The sequence below is a fragment of the Myripristis murdjan genome, chromosome 3 (assembly GCF_902150065.1).
Source record: "Myripristis murdjan chromosome 3, fMyrMur1.1, whole genome shotgun sequence".
Lineage (NCBI taxonomy): Eukaryota > Metazoa > Chordata > Actinopteri > Holocentriformes > Holocentridae > Myripristis > Myripristis murdjan.
The window spans coordinates 35,514,167-35,537,709 of record NC_043982.1 but is presented as its reverse complement, the minus strand read 5'-3'; the positions used below and the strand labels follow the sequence as shown (position 1 = coordinate 35,537,709).

General features: G+C 41.7%; 2 protein-coding genes across 3 annotated transcripts in view; both read right to left on the bottom strand.

Annotated features, from left to right (window-relative positions):
- trip4 (thyroid hormone receptor interactor 4) overlaps positions 1-14,678 on the bottom strand; it is a 71,626-nt gene extending 56,948 nt beyond the window's left edge. For both annotated transcript variants that reach the window (XM_030080894.1, XM_030080902.1), the window contains exons 1-11: positions 14,526-14,678; positions 13,874-14,055; positions 12,663-12,793; positions 12,332-12,550; positions 12,120-12,198; positions 11,911-12,016; positions 11,543-11,758; positions 11,240-11,369; positions 10,791-10,975; positions 9,903-10,027; positions 9,662-9,753 (exon numbers count right to left, since the gene is read on the bottom strand). In XM_030080894.1, the coding sequence (XP_029936754.1) occupies positions 9,662-9,753; positions 9,903-10,027; positions 10,791-10,975; positions 11,240-11,369; positions 11,543-11,758; positions 11,911-12,016; positions 12,120-12,198; positions 12,332-12,550; positions 12,663-12,793; positions 13,874-14,055; positions 14,526-14,605 (1,545 nt within the window). In that variant the 5' untranslated portion in view covers positions 14,606-14,678. The remainder of the gene's footprint in view (positions 1-9,661; positions 9,754-9,902; positions 10,028-10,790; positions 10,976-11,239; positions 11,370-11,542; positions 11,759-11,910; positions 12,017-12,119; positions 12,199-12,331; positions 12,551-12,662; positions 12,794-13,873; positions 14,056-14,525) is intronic.
- Positions 14,679-16,835: 2,157 nt separating this feature from the next.
- Positions 16,836-23,543, bottom strand: part of LOC115357314 (neuronal acetylcholine receptor subunit alpha-7-like) — a 28,534-nt gene continuing 21,826 nt past the window's right edge. Inside the window, exons 8-10 of the mRNA XM_030048747.1 lie at positions 20,234-20,320; positions 18,813-18,922; positions 16,836-18,077 (exon numbers count right to left, since the gene is read on the bottom strand). Coding sequence (XP_029904607.1) covers positions 17,535-18,077; positions 18,813-18,922; positions 20,234-20,320 — 740 coding nt within the window. The 3' untranslated portion in view covers positions 16,836-17,534. The remainder of the gene's footprint in view (positions 18,078-18,812; positions 18,923-20,233; positions 20,321-23,543) is intronic.

The window sequence follows — 23,543 nt, the reverse complement described above, 5'->3', positions numbered from 1 at the left end:
CAGAGATCAGTAACTGAGCACCAGCACAGGGCTGGTGTTCCAGACACCAGCGCATACACATCAAATGCTGAAGATGTCTGATTCAAAAGAGCAATAATGTGTTATAATTTGCATACAGAAATAAATTATTTGAACAAAATTGGCATTTAGTCTAAGACATCATGTAGCCTGGTATTCAGTCACACCTCTCACATTCTGCCTGATTGTTATCAACACTGCTGCTCTATGGCCTTTCAAAACATCAAAGGGAACCTGTTCCTGTCATCAGCATACATGACAACAAGTGCCAATAAGTGCGTAGAACAAATCAGAGGAGCAGAACTGTCAGTTTTTCCAACAACAGAAACTGTGCAACATTTAATGAAGAGGTCTGAGGACAGCAGTGAAATTCTAAACAGTGTAGCAGTCCGTTTCAGTCTGGCAGATGGTCCTATGTATTTTTCATGCTGTTGAAAACCTGTGACTGAGGTTTGGTTGGTTGTCATCCAGTGCCTGGGGACCCAAGGCTGAATGCATTCTACACACCACTGCAGAATCACATGCTGTCTGACCTCTCTGCCATGGCAAACTGCCCAGCAAGGAAAAGGGAGGAAGGGGAGGAATGTGAGAGAGTGTGTTTGTGTGTGAGAGAGGTTGTGTAGGCTGGGAGGGAGAGAGGAAAGTGAAAGAAAAGCAAAAACAAAAAGAGAATGCAAGAAAGCAAGACAGAAGGAAAACAACACAGGAAGAAAGCAAGAAAAAAAAGAAAGTGTTCATAGTCTGTTTAACTTGATAGTACACACTTCCATGTTAGCGTACATGCCTGTTCCCTCAACAAAATTGAATTTTCTATGACTACATTCACCTTCACAGCCCTGACAGGGAAAACAATATCAACTTTTAGGAAGAGAAAGAAAAATATGATGGAATGATGGAGGGGGAGGGGAGCAGAATGAGAAGGGAGCAGCCACTGCTGAAGATTCACATAATGTTACAGGGAAAGAGGGGGAGGAAAAAATAGCCTTGCCTGACTTCCTTTCCTTTGGAATGTGTCCAATATATCTTGTGTGTATGTGTGTGTGTGTATGTGAGAGAGAGAGAGAGAGAGAGAGAGAGTGAGAGAGTGAGTGTGTGTGGCATGCTGGCAGGAAGGCTTTTCAGCATATAAATATCACATTACCACACAAGGAAACGCAGGCATCAGTCCGAGCCTCCAGCCAGCCTAACGAGGACGGGAGCACCACTCTGGAGGTCAGAGAGAGAGCTTGCACAAAAGGAATGCCAGAGAAACCAGCGTTTCTTTTAACAGTTAAGTGGTTAGCCTTTCAGCTATGTGATGTGGTATAAGCCTATGGTTTGAGCTCTCTGACATGTGTTGGTACACATATAATATCTGCTGGGCTGCAGCCTATTTATATTGCACGAAATTGGGCTAATATATAGTTGTAGAGCAGCTTAAAGCTATAATGAAGAACAACCTAACAGAACAGAACAAAGTGAATTCACTCGAAATCCAAAAGATGTAGCTGAATGTAGGCCCACGAGCACGGATCTGATAACAATGAAGACAAAAGAAAAGGTAGGTACAGAGCAATAAAGACTAGCTAGTTTAATGGGGAAATGTCTCTATATTCAATTCTGTTAAGCTTGTGAAAGCACCATTGACTCAGCCACCTGCTATTTTATTGAGCATATCCAACTGGACAAAGGTGGTGCTAAGAGTGCAGTGACATTTCTGCGGCTTCTTTCACAACACACATAATAACATGCAAGTGCTGTAAATGGACAGAATCCAACGGGTGAACTGGGACAAAAAACCCAAAAGGATCTAAATTCTCTTCAGCTATTCTACTGGTGTTCCTCAGGGATCAATTCTGAGGCCACTGCTCTCACATTATATGACTAGGCCATTATAAGCCCTGAGGCAGGCTCTCATATGTGTGTAGATGATGCGGGTATGTGGATGAATACCACAACAAGATAGCAAGCGGCACACAACTAAACACTAGTGATGGGTGAAACATCCAGCTAGCACTTAAACACCTCACAATAACTGTAAACAAGACTGCACAGAAGCTTATGAATTTTAAAGTGAACGTCAATGATCCCTTAGCATACACAGCAATGATATCCATGTCTCTTAAGGTTTGCCACAATTTTGAAGACCTCTGGGAAATTCTTACAGGGCCTTCAGATGGTAAATTAAACCCAATTTTGTTTCATTTTGTTAGAGCTGACCTAAAAAAACATTTTTTTATTTGAGCTAATACAAACTATCTAGGGGCTACCAGTTCAGGACAGTGGGATAGCTTATTGTCATTTGGATTATGTTTGGACCAGTATGTCTTACTTCCAATTAATGGATATTTGAGCGTTTTGATGTGGAGAAAAAAAATGAGGATGTCTAGTGTAGTTTCTGTTTTCTTTGGAGGCAAATTGGGGGATTTTGTTAAATGTGTGTTATTCCATTCTTATTCTGCCTGAATCATTTCCCAGCCAAATGTGCAGTTCTCCTCCACAACACCAGTTGGCACAGTGATCAGCTGTATCCTCACAGACTGACATATAACAGAATTGTACTATTTGTTAATATTATTACTGTTTTTGTTGTTAATATTATCATTAACAATAATATTGATAACAGTCATAACTATAATTGAAGCCTGTTTAAAAGTGAAAAAGATATTAATTTATACATCCAGATTATAATTGTAGGCATGAAATAGGTCTACCAAGAAAAACAGACAGAACAGACATATAGCCTTCACAAATTTCCTATACCCTGTAAGACAGTTTCAACCAGTCAATTATCTCCTCAGCTATGGGACATGGATTGGGGTTGTTGGTTTCAATGGGATACCTCTCAGTCCCTGCCCCGTTTAGGGAACAGCCAGGTCACGACATAATGAGTTATGCTTCTCAGACCATTCCAAAATACTTTTCAGTATAGTTGCAGTAACCTCAGTGTATTTTTTGCGAAATTATGCAATGTTCGGAAATCAAATTACATATCCTGAAGTCTCAGAAGTCTCTGCAGACATTTTTCATGGCATAACCAAAACAAAAACAGTGTCTATGAACTGTAAACACAGAACACCCAGTATTTTATTTACAAATATGGTTTAACTTAACCCGTCTACAGTCATTTTCGTATTACTGCACAAAAGTCAGAACACCACAAAGGACAAATAAGCAAATGTTTAACAGTAAAAGTATGACATCTCACTCATCCATGTATGAGAAAAGCTGGTGACGCTGCATTTCCATAGAACATTTGAAAATGCCATCCCCAAAAAAATCAAACAAATTAAGATGCAATGCAAAAACGTCCAACATTTATGTGTAGTGGTGGAAATCAGTATTGCACTCAGTTTTGGGAACGAAAGACAGACCGCCAGACAGATCAACCGACCGACTTCTAGGCCTACTACCTGCTGGTCGCACCTAAAAATGCTAATATTGAACCCTGGATTCTTTAAAAAAAAAAAAAAAAAAGGCAATAATAAGAAATACAGTTGTTAAATGCAATCTTGGCAATTTCAGGAATTTTACTAGGAGCCAACTACAGCGATGCTGCCAAATTAAAATATAGGAAACCTTGAAAAGAGCTTATTCTCATGTAAACAAAAATAAAGACATTGGTTCAGTTACTCAAGTGCATACTGTAAACCAGCGAATAAAAGCTGTGCCTCAAATATTTGCCTGACTGATATAGGTGCCAAGGAATGTGTTATATTTCAAAAGGTAAATGTCAACCTCCAGTAGACTACAGGAAAAAATTCTTATCATCTACTAAGCATTGTGTACCATCACCTATACTACCGTTCAAAAACCTCCAGGAATGTTGAAACTTCTGAATTTGACTACTGTGTCAACGTTTCTTCATTGGAGAAAACATAGGGCCCTTACATAAGAATCTGAATGCACACACCACACACACGCGTACACAAACACACACGCACGCACATACACACACACACACACACACTCTGAAATCAGCCTGCACACACTGCTTTCTGCTTGCTCCCATGGCCATTCAGTATGAATCAATACAGCACTACACTCCATTAAAGAGAAACAGTTTCTGGCTCTTTTCTCAGCATACATCTACCTGAGAGATTAGACCACTTTCGCTTGTATTCACCAAAACATGCAGTGCTGTAGCGGGTGAAATAGTCTTTGGAACAGAGTGAGAAATCGGGGCCTTATTAAGAGTGTGGATTGATCCAATCAATTTCATCTCCATGGGGGAGTAAGCTGTTGGTACGATTTCAGCACAGTATGGGACTTGATGTGCTTCTGATTATGCTCTGAATCAGTCTGAAGACTGAGGATATACACATGCACGGGTACATATACTTGGCACTCAAAATATCCCAATTTTTTTTTGGTGATTAATCCTTATCTCAAAATGCTATGAGCAGTTGTAAAATATTTCAAAATTAAGCATCAATTGTGTGTCTGAGGGAACCATCTGCAGTAGCCTATATTCCCCATCCACAAACCACTGTAGCTTGGCACTGGCTTTCCATTTTAATTATCTTGCTCCCTGTCTTCCAACAAATACATTCCATTTTTCAGTCTGAAACATACCTGTCTTGTTCCCACCCCCCCTGATCTTTCTAGAAGGCAGGTCATGCGTACATCTCCACCCATTGCTGAGTGAGCAGCAGGAGGTGGGGGTGAAGAGGCTGAGCACAGATCATAATGGCTGGCCAATTATCAGTGGCAGGAGGACTGGGGAGTTGGGAGGAGTGAGAGATTATGGGGAGAATGGATCAATACACCAGTCCGTTTCTAATGAGGGGAAGGATTGGTCCAAGTCAAGCAGATGGAAATCCTGCTCTGCCTGAGGTGGTCTTTCTGCACTGTCTGTCAGCAGGATATCAGAATATCGCTATCTTGTACAACAGCGCCCCAACAGCAGCGTCACCGTTACTGCACTGTACCGGTTGTGTTCAAGTATTTATTTTCCTTTTTCAAACCGTTTCTCCCATGCTCTCTTGTTCTCTCTACTTTCCACTTTCTCTAAATAATTCATTCATCACAGGGGGGCAGATTTATTAGAAGAGCCTGAAGAATAATGGCTGTCTGTCCTTCTCCACCCCCCCTTTAACCACCCACAGCTGCCAGCGCAGGGTAGTAAATCCTACGGCTCACCCACTCACCCAACCCAGCAGCTCGGCTGTGTCCCACTACGCTCTAACACAACATCCTAACTCCCACCAACATAAGAAGGGAACAAGCTTAAGCTGCTAAGGGCTAAATATCCAGGACTCAAGTGCTTACATCAAAATGGCTAGCAGAACGAGCACTAGGAAACTGTTGGGCACCTCGATCAGGCCTGTGGTAGCCTTGTTCTTCTCTGGCTGCTTCTCTATTTTCTACATCTGCCTTTCTTTCTTTTTTTCTGAGGGGCCTTGTGTGGGGTGGGGGTGTTATTTATGGCTGCTCTGTGCAAGTGGACACACACACACACACACACATACACACACACACACACACCCTTTCACAGGATGAAAGGGCAGTCACACTGCCTGCAAACATGATTTTACAGCCCTGGGTGGAATGAGTGGTTGAGGAGAGAATGAGGACAGAGTACAAAGGGGAAAGCCCTCGGATTTACAGGTCCCAACAGTAAGTATGCAACAACACGAACAAGCACGCATAGTAAAGGTGATATTTCTGGACCCCAACATGTAGCCTAGCTCTTGAGAAATATGACAACTGTCCTCATGCAGGAGGGCACATGTAGTAACAAACTCACAGGTGTGTAAACAGATGCACAGGACCATGCACGCTCGCAGCGACCTAATAACAGGCCCCTGCATTTCCCCGGCTCGGTTTGTAAATCAGCATAACAAGGATGTGCAATTTCCATGACTGTGACCTGTGTCAATATTTTATTAAAGATAGCGTGTGACTCGATGTGTGGCTGCTGGTGGCACTGTTGACTTAGGGCACGCTTGTGTCATGTGGCGCACGTTTCACTGCCGACTATCCAATAAAAGTATAAAAAAAAAAATAAAACAAGGGTGATGGTGGAGAAGGGGATGCAAATGTTTGTGCTGGCTCTTATGACTACAGTGGGAAAGTACTACAAATAGTGAGATAAATTTCACTAAAACATTTTGTCAAAAGTATGAATTAATGTCACTGATATGACAAAGGAGGAGAAAAACTCTTAATAATCGCTAACCAAGCCATCTGTATCACAACTCAGCAACACCATATCATAATTAGCACAGCAGACATGTTCGTATTTGACAAGGGCAATAGCTTTAGTGTAACACCAGTTTGTAATAAACATGTCTTGTGTAGAGCCGAGGCAAATGGACCTCGAAGTGAGAAGTCTGTCCTAAAGCCAGAGGCAAGGAAGCAAAGATAAAGAGCACAATGTCATTTAGTGACAAATTACAGAAACGTTTCACTGACTGGGAATGGGAGACTGACTTCGTACACAAAGGATGACTTAATAGGCAAATAGGTCCACTTTCCAGTTTAAACCTGGTAACACTACAATTCACTTGAGCAAATTTAGGCATAAAAGCCAAAGCAAACAGTCTATGAATCCAAAACGTCCATATTCAACATGCAGACAATGGAGCAGCTCAATGTTTCGTCACATCACACATTGGAGACTTTAATTTTTCAGGTTTTTAGTATTAAGAGATCCTCTTCCCACGTCTCCTGAATAGTCAAAAATAAAAATCATAGAATAAAACTCTGCTCAAGGAATGAGCCTACTTACTTACCAATCACAGAGGAAAAGCATGAATGCAGCACAACACTCTACTGTGATATTACTGAACAGCAAAAGGTCTCTCCTAATCTAGCTCACTGAGTCCAAATATTTCATTTCTATGTGTTGAAACTGCATAAACACACAAGCTTGATACACATGGCTCTGTGTTTATACATCACTATTTTTGTGAGTGGTAACTGGTATAATTAGGGATGGGTTTTGCTGCAGCTCAGTAGTTATACTGAAGGTGGAATCTGCCTCTAATGTGGCTGGAGCTGGGGTGGGAGTAACTGGTAAAGTGGTGCAGTACAGCCTCTGCTGGTGAGAAGTTGCATTGCGTCGGTTTTGAATAAGAATTCACAGAGAGAACACTGCAGGTGTGAGCAGCACAGTTATAAATTGTATCTGTCTATGAGCAGATCAGGATTTGTGTAGGAGCATATGAAAGTTAATTTTAATTATACAGCAATTTCACTAATCATTAGACAAAGTTGATAACCTCTTCCAAGCGAACACACATTATTTTTTTTCTATCCACTCTGGTTGAAACCAAGATTATTTACAGAATAACAGCTTCTGGCAGACCATTTGCATGGAAAAGACATAAAAACGTAAATTTAATTAACTTAACAAGAGATATTTATCTGGTTGCTCACGATAAAAATAGCCCTCAAATGCCTAGAAAAAGTCACTATGCTGTCTAAAAGGCCAATGTGTCCATTTGTGTTAAAGTTTCCACACTGACTTAGCTGCCCTTAGTGTTCTCACAAGAGCTGTAATTTCATTGCTAGTTCAATACCACAACAGACTAAATTCAGTATTTAATTTTATAATTGCATGATATTTTTGTTAAATGTGTTCTGCAAGTTGAGATTCCATGTCATTGTCACCTGTGAAGAATTTTTTTTTTTTTTTAAACTCTCCCAATCCATGTGTCCTACATGGACTTTAAAGTTAAACGGAGCAGGATTGGAGTAGACAGGAGTTGCAAAATCCAGTGGAAACAAGCAGCTGTAAACATGGCAACAGCATCAAAGAGCGAGTCCACTTTAACTGGTTCACAAAACTGCTGCCAGCAGTCAAATGTGGAATTTGTTGATGTACAGAGTAGACAAAGATAAACATCCCACATGCAGGAATATTAACATCCCTGTGCAAAACACCCTACAAATCTACCCAGGTCAAGTGGAGTAACACAAGCAACTTAGCAAAGTATTTCATTTTTATGTGATATCATTGTTCATTTCAGGTTCTTGATACACTGAATTTATTTTGCATTTTTTCTCCTTTCACAGCAGACAGAGCAGTTACCTACTTTACTGCTAATGATAAAATATCGGCCTGTTATTTACACCATTTCAAATTTTAATAATCATGATAATCCTTTTTGATCAATGCATCTTTAAAGTCACAATTTTTGCAGTAAATACTGATTAACATCATAACAAGTCAGCATTAAGCAGTCTGCTTACACACTATGGGCCCTATCTTGTGCCACCCGCTATCCGCTGCCACGACCCGCTACCCGCAAATTGCGGATTTAGGAGCTTCCGCTATCCCTAAACGGTATCTTGTGCCACCCGCTACCCGCTATCCGTTATGCCGACTGCATCATTTGCGCCTGGAGGTGCGTCGTGGGCGTGTTTCATGCGCTATCCCTAAAGTTGCTATCTTGCGCACACACTTTAGGGATAGCGGATAGCGGGTGGTCCTGACCACCCGCTATCCGCTTTCCCTAAAGTTTGGGCTGTTAGGAGAGCGCGCCCAGGCGGCTTCAATGCGCGCCCCGACGGAGCCTCGCCACACACACGGTCGGACTGATACCGGGACGCCGCCGGAATGAACTGAGTATATTACTCATATAGACTGTTTAGAGGAAAGACTGTTTTAATTGGACACTTACCCCAGCACGTTTTATTGTTTTATCATAAGCCAGCAGCTGTGCTATATTTTTATTATTATTTTAATATTTTATTTGCCCAATCTACCTTGTCAATAAATTAGTTTACACATAGTTCCCCCTCTGCCTCTTGTGTGTGGTGTGTGACCCGGGGATTTTACTCAATCAGTACAACCTTGTGACACGTCCACTTGGACGCATGTGGCTCCATCTCCCGAATTAACTCGCCTATAATATAATATATCATATGTATATAAAGCCAACTTGCTTTAGCCTCAGTAGAAGCCCTGAGAAAATCTACCTCCCTCTCTCCATCGCGGGTTTAGGATTTAGGATTTAGGATAGTGCATCCTGCCCTTAAAGGCAATGGCACCTGGCACACTGATTGGTTTAACTGGCGTAACGCCCAAAACACGCCTATTCATAATATAGCGGGTAGCGGAGGTGTTTTGCGGATAGCGGGAGGTGCACAAGATAGCAATTTTACGGGGGAACGCCTCTTCCTAAATCCTAAATCCGCAAATAGCGGGTTTAGGGAGTCTGGCGCAAGATAGGGCCCTATGTGTACAAGCTGCTGACCTCTCATGGTCACCGTGTTAACCATCCAGAATGTATTTGATTCATTTGATTTCATAAATTAATATGAGATTTTAGTTGTGAAATTATTTTAATGCAAACAGTTCACAGTGCTGAAAATTTAAGTTGTGACTCTTAATAAAAAAAGACTGAAATTATTTAACATTTTCAGCACATTTTAACAATTCCATGACAATAACGAAATTTTCATGCTGTCCCATGTCTACTGTGCATCAGGTTGCAGAAATAGACATTAAGCTGTCATGATGTACATGTGGTTTTGGATAAAATAACTGCACAGTAGTAGTTGCTGTGTGTGTCTTTGCTTACTTGTTTGCCTTATTTGCCATGGTATCACAGTAGTATCATTTTTTCAGTATTGCAACCCAAGTCAAAATTCAGATATTCTGACAGCAGAAAGTCAAACTTCAGCTATTCTTTCGGCTGTGTGTTTCACTGACCTGTTCCTGGAATTGCTCCTGAGACAGGCAGTCTGTCATGTTGACGCAGCCCAGCAAGCAGCCAGTCGGGTAGTCTTTAGGAAACCTGGGCTCTGCACAGACCACAACAGCAGGCAAGGTCTCACTACCATGTGGAAGCACGCAGGCCTACCCTTATCAGACTTTACACCTCAAGAGAAGCTATAATGTGCCAGAGAAGTCGTTTTTTTTATATTCACAGGCTGACTGTGTGTATGTGTACCTCTCTTGTAGATGTGGCGGTACATGTTTTCCACTTCAGCGATCTCCTGTGGAGTGGGCTTTTTGGCAGCAGCAGCAATCCAAAGACGACCCCGGTGGGATGTGTACCAGCTCCGTCCTTCTACCCTACACACACACACACACACACACACACACACACACACACACATACACACACACAATAAGAAACATTACATCTTACCCTCACTGCACAAACAGGAAAAAAAAAACTCTGTTCAAGTAGTACCGTATGTTTTTGAAACCCACTGGGGTGCTGTTAACACCCGACCCAACAAGTATTTTCCAAATGAATCCATCCTAAACACTGTTTCCAAAACAACTAAAATAGAGTTTGATAGCACATCAGTTTGAGAAAACTAACACACCGGTGGTAAAAATTAAAGACCCTATGAAATGGTAGTTTTACGGGACTAGGGTGGAACCTAAAGCAGGGGGGAAATATTCAGTAGTGTGATCCAATAACAGAAACACAGTTTTATTTAATGGGATGGGTTTGACAATTTGGGAGGATGTTACTGATTTAATTTTTTTTTTTTTTTTACTCCTACTAGAGCAGCATGAGGTCACCATTAAAGATGCACTGTCCTCCAAGAACAAAGAGCATAGTCTTCTTTCTAAACTAACCATTTTTGCAGCAACATTCATCAATCTCACAGCGAGAAATCTATGGTAGAAGAGGCAGAGACACCAAATTTCTCACAACATTCATCTCATTAGACCAGAATGCAATGCAGCTGCAGGACATGCTGCATTTTGAGTAGGAATGGTGATCACAAGCCACAAATCAGTTGGTTAGCAAGCTGTATTTTTACTCCCATTCGACCACCTTTGATCTAAATTAACAAACCACTAAAACTGTGCTCCTTACCTCTTGATGCCTTTGACCAGCAGAGAGGCCCACGGCTGGTGCATGCTGAGGCACCAGCCTCCATCAGACATCTCCTGCAGCTCTCGGTCTTGTATTCTCAGTCTGGATCGCTCCTCTCCTGCCTTGTCCTCCCCTGAACCCATGCCCTTGCTCTTGTGGCTCTCACTGCTGCCCACATTGACCCACTGGGAAAATAAAGACTAATTAGCAAGCTTATTATAACTGCCTGCTAATGTGCACTGATCAGCATATTTAGACTATAACTTATTTTGTACCAGTTCATATCTTTCATTCGAACATCAGTGAAATGGGCTTGAAAATACCACCTAAAAATACATCTGTCTTACAAAATGATCCTTTGAACTTTTCTCCTGATACGAAAATGCCATGTTAATGTAATACACATGCACAGGTAAATTTAGCAAAGGTTACAGACTAAAACGACGTACCTCAGGTGCAGCTTGCATTATGTTGGGGTTGACCAGCTGTCGGAGGTTTTGCTGCCCAGCTTGTCCCTCAGTGAGCCGAGGTGATTTCACTGCAGAGTCCGAGTTCATAGCCTTGATGGTCTGATCAAGCCTGTGAACATTAAGGTTTGGAGAAAAGGAACAGTGTTTAGTACAACTAAACAGTACAAATCTGTCCTTTAAATGATATGGTAAATATTTTCAGGTACACTATTTTCAAATTTTATTGAATTTAATCATCTCATTGCACCCCTGTTTCAAGTGGAGGTATTTCATTTTACTCACTTGGTGTAGTACTCGCTGAGGTTGTCTCCTTCGTCAAGTACTTGTCTACCAGCAAAGTCCAACGTGATCTTCCTGTCCTTCCGGGAAGCGTGACGAAGTTCTCGTAGCTCCTCTTCCTTTTTCCGCAGCTTGTCACGCTCACTAGGTGACAGCCACTGATTGGAATCGGTGGCAAAGTAATCTGACTCATCATCCAGAACCTGGGTTCTCCTGACACTGGTGATGAAATGAAAATTGAAAATGATTATAAAACCAAATTTAAAAAAAAAAAAGGGCCATCAAACTGTTCAGTAAAATTCTGGTAAAAAAAAAAAAAAATGTCCAGAAACACATGCAGTCATCTTTGCAAAATTATTTTTCTGCAGTACCTATTCTTGTCATATTCTAGCAGTTTATCCTTGTGTTGAAGGGCTTTCTCCAAGCCAGCCTTAATCCGCGCCTCCTGGTGTGGGAGATAATCTCTATCGGTGCAATCTGTGGCCAAAAACACACAAAAAAATCTCATAACATCTACCCACCAAACATCGAAGTATCACTCCACATGCTTCTTTCATTTTTGGTCGATTTTTCCACTCACCTCCCATGAGTTTCTTTCGTAGTTTCTGGCTTTTGTTGGAGTCTCGCTGCAGAATTTCTTGTTCCTCTTTCGTGCAGACCTGAATTAGTAAAAACCAGTGAACACAATAAATGGTGACGGTCTAATTTTTAGGAGGATTTAACACAAAAACAAGAAAGGCCTGTATCACAAGTAGAGTGAAAATTTATGCAGAATCAAAAACACCTTCATACCAGGCTTCCACAGAAGAGGCAGGGACCTGAGCCCTCCTGCTCGCACACAATGCGACCACAGCTGAGGCAGTTGTTGATGAGGTTGTGCTTTTGGGCAAGGCAGTCACAGGTATGGCGGCCAGGGAGAATGACAGCCAGTTTGTCCTGTCCTTCTTTAGCATAGAGATTCACAAACTTACTTTTCTTCTTTGTTGAAGAGGCACTGTTGCTTTCTTGGGCCTAAGGAGAAGACGGGAGAGGATGACAGAAAAGGTTGGGTTCAGTATTTCAGCATGACAATAAAATGGTGAAATATCTAACGTAAAAATAAAAAAAAAAGACTTGCACTAACCTTCATGAGGTCGATGGGGGTTTTCACTGCCTCTGGCTCAGGTTCTACTTGACTCACACTCATCACCTCCTGTTTGTTGCGGCCTTTGCGCTTGGACTTCTTCTGGGAGTCTTTTGTCGTGTCATGACAATCTGAGCAAAGAGAGCCAGTTTCCCCACCAAACTGTTTACAAACTGCATGAGACAACAAGTCTTTATGTCTGTCTAGGTATATGATGTTTGATGGCTAGCGGCGAGTTACTATGGTTAATAAGCAAAAAACACTATCGCTTGGTAATACCACCTACATTTCATGAAAAATAACATCATGAGGGTTTAAATGTGCAACATGTTTAATATGTCATTTCGAGGCACTGCACCTGTTGGTTTCACTACAGTCGAGAGATGTTCACTGATATTTGGGGTGGGGGAAATTTGATTCACTCACTGATTTATCATCAAAGATACTGATATCATATGAAACTAGAGGGCCTAAGGAATCTGATGGTATCCAGTATGTCATGCTGGCTTTTCGGCACTATCATTCCAAAGTTAGGCTAAATTTTGGTGACGAAAAAACTGGCATGGCCATTTTCAAATGGGTCCCTTGACCTCTGACCTCAACATACAGTATCTGAATTAAAACTGGTTCTATGGATACCATGTGTCTCCTCTTTGCACCGGATGCTAATCCCATGCAGTTTGGAGCAAAAACCAGGCAGTTTTTTGCATGCCGCACAAATGTGCTATTCTGGCCCATTGTAAAATGGTGTATTTCTGCATACTGAGGTCTAAACAGTCTTGGAGTTGCATAAATTGGATTTGACTGGAAAGCTGAAACTCTTGTGGATTCAATAGGACTGAATTTGATTTAGGTGTGATGATGTTAGCCCGCATCGAAGCCCTTTCATTGTAGCGAGACCATTTTTTGAAACTCGACATCTCTGTATAAAATGACCTCCCGTGACCTTTACGATCATCACAGCTTTATGGAACTTTACACACACAAATTAGAGGATAATTCAAGAAACCAAAACATCAATAAACTGGAATAAATACTTGTAGAATCGCAATACATATCGAATCGGCACCCAAGTATCAAATCAGGAGAGAAGCATATCATCCCAGCTCAAACTGTGGCATGAATACGGCATTAATATTACCTTAAAACAAAACGAAACACTGACAACAGTTAACAATGACACCAAGGATTTTTTTTTTTTTTTGGCCTACCGGCTCCAGACCCAGAGTCTTTGAGAACGAAAAGGCCGGCGGTGTCTGCAGTCTGCCTCTGGGTCTTCCTCCATCTGCTCAGGAGCTCATCTATGAACTGCCTCTTCCTGCCGTCCGTCCCCTGGAGCAGGTCTCCCACATACTCCTCGATCTCCTCCGCCTTGTCAATGGACAGGATGTACCTGGGCAGCACAGTGACACAGGTGTTGGCCCTTTAATTTGACCACATCTCTTATCAAATGGACGTGCCACATCAAACCAGGGGCTACCTGAAGGGGGTCAGCTGCCTGGCAATGACTCACAGGTACATGAGCTGACATGACTAATGTGTAATTCACTCACTGATAATGTCAGCTACAAAAAAATTGGTCTTCACTGAGCCTGACGAGCTTACCATGTCAGTGCACACACACTCCTCAGTGGCAACACACCCTTTTAATCACTGTACAGCTTCACAGTTAACCATAAACACACATTTTACACATTCAACTCAGGCAAATTTTGCTAAGCAGCTCCGTTTACTACAATGACACTCTTTTTTCCTCCATGGTGGACACTTTCATCCAGCAGCTAACCTGTTAGCTTGCAGGCTAGCCGCTGTTAGCCGGTGTTAGCAGCTCGCCTACATTGTCATGACAACCGAGAGACTTACTGGACGATGTCCTCACACGCCTCCAGACCGAAGTGCTGGTGTAGCTGGTCCACACACCATTTCAGCAGAGCATCCGACATTTCTCCGGCTCACTGACTTGTTCCCAGCCGGTGAAAAAACACAGGCGCACACTGGTGAACGACGGCGCACGGATCACGTGGCCGCACATCATTTCATCCTGTCAAAACCGGTGCTGCGGACTTAAGGTTCCTACCGAGTGACAGACACATCACATCCTGTATCATTCCACTATAACATTGGACAGCTGCTTGTACTGATTTCATTTCAGGTATTTAAAAATTTTAATTGTGAAAAAAGCCCCAAACTGAATATATAATCTCCATTATATTGATTAGATGTAAATGCACGCAGTTCCTCAGTTTTGCCACTAGATGGCAGCTCAGGAGCATTAATGCAATCTATGAGAAGTCCATTCTAGAGATTTACTATACCATATTACACTTTACTGTATATCATATTAAATTATTGTACTTAACACACTACATTATTAAATTACCTTCCACAGCACCTCAGACTGTGTGAACTGCCACTAGTTTATTGCTGATTTGTATTTTGTGCTTGTTTTGACTCCTTATGTTACATTTTGTCTGCATCTTCTTGTTATGTAGCTGCTGATCAGCAAGATCTGGTTCGCCCCCTTCTCTGTAAAATCCTCTGAGACATGCTTGTGATAAAGTGCCGTATAAATAACTTTGACTTGATCTGACTCAGTGATCTTTATGATAGCAGCAGAGCTTTTCAGCTGACAGGCCAGGATTAACTGGTGGCAGCCGGTGCAGATATATACACTTGATCACATCCATTGCGATGCATTGCAATGAAAAAGGGATATGTTTTAGCCGTGTCATTTATGGTTAGAGAGAAGCAGCACTGTTCAATTTTTAGCCTGTCAAGTCTCGTCATGATTTGACCAAGCGGTATGCAGATATGTTCAGTTTCTTCTTGTGATGGGGGAAATATTATCGTTGGGTGGCTAATGAGGCTGCAGGAGGACACATCAAATCGTGTGTTAATGTCCTCCATAAAGCCCACATCTTGCCTTATTATCCCAGTTTTTATTGATTGATTTGTTTACACTGCTTTGTAGAAAAAAGTGCAATCTGTTTGTTCTACAATGTGCTTTCCCTGGATGCAGATTAATCATAAAGAAGGAGGCTGGTGATCTGTCACACTCACACAGTCTGTCACAGTTTGCATTTAGCTCCCTTCAGCTTTCACAGTAATAGCATAATTACTCTGCTAATGCGTCTCTGAAAAAAAAAAATTAAACCATTAAAAAAAAAAAGCGCTTACAGTAGGCTTAATTAATTAAGCATGATCAAGCTACAAATTGTCTTTCATTTCATGATGATAAATCTGAGACTTAAGCTTGGCCCACCCACCGAAACTTTAAAAATCATCACAATTTCTTGGCAGCTGGCAAGTTAGTATCAGCAGCCAGACAGTTTCCAAAAGTGCAAAGAGTAAAACTTCTATGCAAATTATTTGTATGATTTAATGAGTCCAAATTATGAGTTTTATTGAGTTCAAAGAGATGTGCACTCTTACTTCAACAAATATTTTCTGAAATATATTTCTGGCTTTAGGACAGACACTTCAGCCTTTATTCAATCTAAACCTGTCAACAGTGAATCTCTGTGTTCTTGTTTCAGCTGAAAAAAACTTTCTTGTCTGTATCAACCTCTGAATGCACTTACTGTGAAACTGCTGTTTGAGCCACCCTCCTGTGAATTCAAGTTGAATTCAAAAATTATTGCATCACTGATTTTATTGATTACTTCTGGAGCAACACATAAATCGCTCCTGGTTTACATGACAAAGCCAAGATGTTGTTGTGGTTGTTTTTTCTTCACTGTCTCAGTCAAATCAAATGGAGCATCTGCGCTCCCCGTGGGAACCAAACAATCTGCTTGTGATGTTGCCATTAGTGATTTATCTCTCATTCAATGTCCTTCTTGTGATATTGTATTTGAATTACGGCATTATTGTGCACATACTGCTGCAACGGTGTGTGTTATTTGTCCAGTATGTTTTTTGACTTTGGCTGAGTGGCCTTTGACAAGCCCGCACTGTCAGTCTGTTCTTTTAGTTGGTGAATGGTGAATTGAAAAAAACATAGTAAAGAGAAATCATTTGCAGTCAGAGTAGAAAGGTGCAGCCGTATGGTCATCCTTGAGAGAAAACTGACATGAATACCAAATACACTGCTACTAGAAATCAGAAAAAAAAACACTCTGAGATGCATTTCCACATCTATATAAAAATACATTTATTTGTGGGTCCATAAAACATTATGAGTGCTGTTGACTGGACAAGAGTAATGAATGAAGTGATGAAACAGGACGGCCATGAAATTAAAACTTGAATGATTGCGTTTTGAAAACCTCACAGTTTTGCAGCAATTTACAGCATCGTTCAGTTGATTTGAGAGTGAAGACTGTGATACAACAAATACGATGATTATACAATACCCATCTATTATGTCCTATATGTACAGTATACCAGTATACTTTACCAGTATACATACAGATTTCTAAAAGATATCTTCATGAACAACAACACACAAGTAACACCACACCAGATCTGACAGTAAAATTGTTTCCGCATCACTTTAGACAGTGCTTTGTAAGCATTATTGAGGCATTGTAGCACAGACAAACAAGGGGATTTGATTCTGATCTAATCCCACTGGAAACTTTTCAGCTATACAATACAGAAGGCAAAGGCTGGTCATTTTAATTGGATGGCACTAAAAAGTAAGGCATAGATTTAAATGTTAATGCTTCATATCAATTCAGCCTGAACTGCATTTTTGAAAGAAGTCCTAGGTTTGATTTTGTGGTTAAATATTTGTTAGTGTGGTCTACACGCTCGAGTACTAACCTAGATGCAAATTAACATTAAGTAATCTGTAAGATTGGTGTAGGCCATTGTTTTTGGAATTTTTTGAAGCCTTTTATTTCCAGCTGATGCGTTCTGTGGGAGCGCCTAAGTGAAGAAGTCTTTGGAAATGGCCTCTACAAAGTTGGGTGCTGACATGAGGATCCCGATGGTGCAGAGGATGGTGAAGAGTCCGAAAGCCATGAGGCAAAGCCGGTCAATGACGGACGCGGCAAACTTCCACTCATTGCACAGGGACTCCTCCTCATCTTGGTTGCGGAAGCGCTTGGCGATGTAGCGCACCTCGTCCAGAATCTTGGCCAGCTCTGGCTCCACGCTGCCCACTGTTGAACTCTGACCCGTGGGGAGCAGCACCTCGTCCTCACCTGCTCGGCCGGCCAGTCGACCACAGAGGACGCCTGAGTCGGGGGAGGTGGCCGCGGTGGAGTAATGCATGCTCTCCAGGCCACGGAAGCCAATGTAGAGCATGTTGCCGTTGGTGGACTGGGACGCCGACGTGCTGGCGTTCAGGTCCATGCTGGTCAGGCTGCTGCGCGGCCCCTTGTTGTGGCAGGCCAGACGCACCTGCTGCTCACCTGGACGCTTCATGCGCAGGAACCAGGCGCACCAGTTCAGCAGGATGACACGGGTCTTTGTGATCAAGCACAGCAGCAATCAGTGAACAAGGCTCTTAATAAAGTTTTAAAGGTGCATTTCTCCCAAAACAGAAAAAAGATATTTCTAAACTTACACTTCTATCCAAGCAGTTAGTTTCTGTGTGATCTGGCCAGGTCTGCCACAATCTGCCCTGCCTCCTTTCACCCCAGTACAATGGATCCAGATGGGAATTTTGTGTGAATTTTGTGTAATGGAGCTTAAACAGTCAACAAGTGAAAAACTAAACATGGCCGGCTATTTCCAAAAAAACAGTAACATGGGTATCTGGCATAATCCACAGCCTTTAGGCATGAAGAGTTTCACAAGGGACTGTTTTCTGTATCTACTGACATCTCATTTGTACTCGCAGCAGCTGACATGGACAGATTGCATTTGGGTTAAGTGAGAAAATGTCTTTTTGTAATATGTTGGGTGAACTGTTCCTTTAAGGAATAAGCACTCCGCTATAAGCGATAGCTGACTTTATGAACTCAACACATTCACAAGAATACACAGCTAATTTTCCCTGCTTGTACTGTAATTTGTTTAGGTTGCCACAAGCAATGGGCTGTAACATGCACAATAAAAACAATATGTCATTAGTTCATTATTATGCACTCTAGAGTTATAGGCTTTGGCAGCATGACAAGGGGCAGGGCATGCTAAAATCTGTGTTAATGGGGCTGGAGTGTAATTGCACATAATGATTTAATATTAAAAGACACTCACCCACTTTGGCATCTTGCCTCCATCTGGGTCATGATGATGATATTGTAAGACCAGGACTGTTGCAATTACTGAGAGACCAACAATGACCATGGTGGTGGCAAAGTACTGAGCTGAGAGAAAACATGAACAAACCAGGAAGGACACGGTAAGAAAGGAGAGAGAGAGAGAGAGAGAGAGAGAGAGAGAAAGAGGTGAGTCGCGCAGACAGACAGATGCAAGTAAACTCATATGGAGAAAAAGATTAGAAAAAGAACAAGGTTGTTACATGTAAGTGTGTAAGGCAGACACGGGGAACACAACAGCCCTGATCCTCTATTGCCATCAGTACAACCCGGCGATTAGAGGAACACAATCAGAAGGTCACAGGCTCGATCCCTGCCACAAGCAAAGTCCCTGGCAAAATATCCTTGAGGATAAACTCCTACCTGCTCCAGGGAAACTGCCCAATTTATATGTGCCAGAGGGGCGCAGAGAAGTAACTCGCTTATTGCACAGTTTCAGTGCGGTAACTGAACCAGAGACTTGTACTTGCTGCCTACTTCCATCATCAGCTCTGGGAAAAATAAGGAGACCTTGGCACTCAAAATTCATTATTTCTTCGATCAATACAAATTATTTCTTTGAGTAAGGCATTTCAGATCTATACGACATACCAATGTATTGACATTTTTTAATTAGGCTGTCACAAAACTGTCCTCTGTGTTGAAAGGGTGTGAAAAGGGTGTAAGATGAAGCTGTATGCTACATGTGTGTGCAATAACATGCACAAAAACCATTCTGTGCTTGCTTTCCCCCCTGCACATGTAGTCTAAATCCTAAATTCAGTGGTTATTAAATATTTGTTTTATACATTTATTCCACAATAATAAACTACTGAAAATGGACTGAAAGCAACTCTTCCTCTTGATCCTCATTGAGTATGAAAGACTGTATGAATATACAAATTTGCAGTGCCCTCCAGAGATACATCCACACCCTGACTCCATCATCCAGGTAAACTAGCCACTAAATAGTAAATGTTATCCCATGATGGCAAAAGGAGAAATACAGCCCTACTTTTTTGAGCCTCAGTCAGACTCTGATTTTGAAGAAGTGTGCACCACATTTATTCATACCGGAAATATCAAAATGACGCTGAAATTGCAGATTTGGCACCAATACCAGTCTGTAAAGTCAAAGCTGAAATAAAAAGAAAGCCTGTTTTTGAGAGGACAGGATCTTTAACACTGCCTGTGATTGAATTAATGTAATCTGAATTCCACTACAGCAACTAATACTGACATTAAGAGCACTAAGTTGAGGACATTGCCTCTCAGTTATCATATGGCTGCTAACTTCAGGAACCCTAATAGAAAGTGACCACTCATGTCTCCTCTTTACTGCACTGAGCCACCGAAGCTTTGATAATTAGCCAGGCTTACCTATTAAAGGCACTGAGTCAGAGGTGGCGGGCATAATCTCAGCAACGAGCAGCATGAAGACCGTCAGGGAGAGCAGGACTGTAATTCCTGGGAGGAAGTCAGCAACCCAGTTATCAGTTGACAAAAGCTGTTCAGAACAACGCAATGAAATGCTTGACAATGCTGTGATGTCGAGGTCTGGCAGACGTGATGGCCTTGTGTGGAGTTTATTTTCCTGCGTGATTATTTCAGAATGGGAGAGATGATTTGAAACAGCATGCCTTCATATTTCTACTCTTCCTGTGCAACTGTGCAAAGGTTCTTTTATGATCTTCTCCACTGCATGAAATTACAAATACTCGGTGTTTTGTTTCATTCAGTTGGATTACTCAGGCATTTCCATTTGCTTTGTACTCAGTTCTATTCTACTGTTCGTCCTCCTAGTTTGTCTTGAGTAAAGTGCTCTGTTTCACTCAGTGCATTGTAATGCCTTATATTCTCATTCTAATTTTGCCCTGTTTCAAATTATAAGCTTTTGTGCCACAATGAGGAGCTGCATAAGGGCTGAAACCTCAGATTCAGAATCATGGAACAGATACAGCTAACCATTTGTTGCAGTCGGGTTACACTGCCACGAAACGTGCGAGCTGAGCGACACCGGCAGGGATCTCCGGATACTTGTGAACGGCAGACATTAGGGCTGGGCCGACCAAGAAGTTTTCACTAATGAGTTGGCACCACTAAGCCACTGGCTCTTGCAATACTGCCAAGGGACTGAGCATCTCAGTGGGATTAAGTGGCGGCTCTCAGTTAACTCTTGAAACACCTTTGAAAGCTCTGCACATCCTCGCTTACAGCTTCCTTTGCATTGCCATGGCAACTGCTGCTGTCGCTTATCTTCAAGGGCCAAGCTGTGTCAGAGGTGCATGCCATAACCTTTCAAATTGGTCTGAGTGGTGCATGCAGGGTCGCAAATGTCCAGCGCTATTCAAAACACTGTATCATAAGAGAATAATATTGACTGAATGAATAAAATTGTAATGGCTTTCTTGGTGAAAAATACTCTCAGTTCTAAAACGACACAGGAATAGTTTTGCATATTTGAATATTTTTTATAACATGCTAAACGTTCTCCTCCCCAGAGATTACAAACAGCCAAATATCCCACGACATTAGCAAAAATAAATAGTGACTTGTGCTCTGTGAAATACAATGGTGGCACATTTTGAATTTTTCCGGTTTCCTCATGACATGCCTTGGTACATTTTACTTGCTAATACAGGTCGGCTCTGCTGGAATTAAATTTGTGAATAAATGCCACCAAGAAATCATCTCTCAATGTGCATTCATCTCTCTGTAACAGATGACGAAGATGATGACGATGACAGCAGGTGGGAGACTTGATTTATTGACTTCATATAGATTTGTGAACACTTTAAAAGGTAGTATAATTCAGGACGTATACCTGATGTGTGCAGTGAACGATGCAAACCTCTTTCAAAAATCATTGTGATATAAGGAGTAATAAAATCGACATTACAGCATACTACACTTCATGTCAAGCAGTTCACAGATCATTTCTCTTACAAACCAAACATCCAACTGCCTGTTGTCTCCACCCAAACACACACACACACACACACACACACGCACACACACACACACACGCACAAGCACATACATCTGGCTCTTAAGCTCTGTTTGGTTAATGAAGGAAGCCAGCTGCGATGCAGGCCTCTAATCTTTCGAGTGAGACACAACTGCATAAATCAGCCCCCACCCCCCTCTGTAGGTGCTCTCTTCACCAAGGCTGTATAATTTATACAGCCCATTGAAAATTAAGCCAGTCTCTCTGTGCTTTTTATCAGCTGTCTCACAAGGCCACACCGGAATAGGCTTGATAACAAACCATAGGTTGTCATAAAATGACTAATTTCCCAAGAGCAAAACATGCAAGTGTATAAAGTTACTTTAAACAATTGTTAAAGAATATTAGAGGGTTGGGCTGTGTGTGGAAAGCACTTGGGCTGTAAAGGTTGTTAAAAGATTCAATTATGATCTCATTACTTTTTTTTTTTTAAGTCACTTGCTTTGAATTCCTGTGTTTTGAAATCAGATGTTACCAACAGAACAACTTTAACAAGCCAGGAACAAACAAAATAATGCTACAGAGTGATGTTTGTTAAATTCTGATATGAAATTACAAAATGTCACAGCACTCAGATTTTTCAGGGCCATGTGCTGCTTAAAAAGTCCCTGGGAGTGATCTGAGAAAGTGCAGTGATACATTTTTTTTGGCTGGAAAGAAAGAAAGAAGCTCCTCTCAAATTTCTCTCTGTAGCAAATACAGGGGGCCGAGAAAAGTGAGAAGATATCTATTTCAAGAGAAACTTTGGAAAGATCTTGACCTGACTTGGCTGGCTGGTCTGCAAGAGTTCGACATGGGGGGGTTCAAACGTGGCAGAAAAAAATATCCAGAGATTATTTGAGGGGTTAGAGGTGTGGAAGACTCAAAGTTGAGAAACAGGTGGTGCTTAGATATGGAGCAGAGGTTTATCCTGAGCTCTGTCAGGATCAGAGCCGCTCCATTCTGCAGAGTGCCAAGCTGGAGAAGTGCTCTGAATGAGAGCCTAACATGGCGGCCTGTTGTTCGTACATCATGTTACCTGCCAGTGCAACAGCACAAGTGATGCAGCAGGGAAGAGCGCTGTGTGTATGCTGTGGAGGCTGTATGGATGAAAAGTGAGGGGGAGGTGTTTGTTTTGTATCGCATGTCACCGAGGTACATAAAGGCAGCTGGCCAAAATGAATTTACAATTGAAATCAGTCTCTAGGTCGTGTGAAAATGCACAGGGGGCTGCAGATGTGCAACAGCACACTGGAGCAGGAGCTAATAAACATGGAGGTGGACTGAAAAAAAAAAAAAAAAAATGAAATCCATTGCTACTTTTGCTTCCATGCTAGCAAATTGTCTGTATAAACATTCACATCAACTGACCTCCTCAACAACACCCTTTATATTTTCTCATGTTTATTTCATTTTGATCAGTGGCTTTTATAATTTTAGGCAGGATGTGCTCACAGAAAAGCATGTTTAGAGTTAGACTTCAATGCATTGGTTATGATAGAGGGTGTAAACAATCTGACTACAGGGGACTCAAAATGCAATGGTCTGATTGCAAAACATAAGGAACAGAAGTCCAAGTATATTCTGAACTCACACTCTTATGGTTTATGTGGTTGTACCTGGTATGAAAAGAAGATTACAACAAAGAGCACACACAAGTCCATTATGATTAGCATGCAGCCCGGATTCAGATTTGTTTTGACT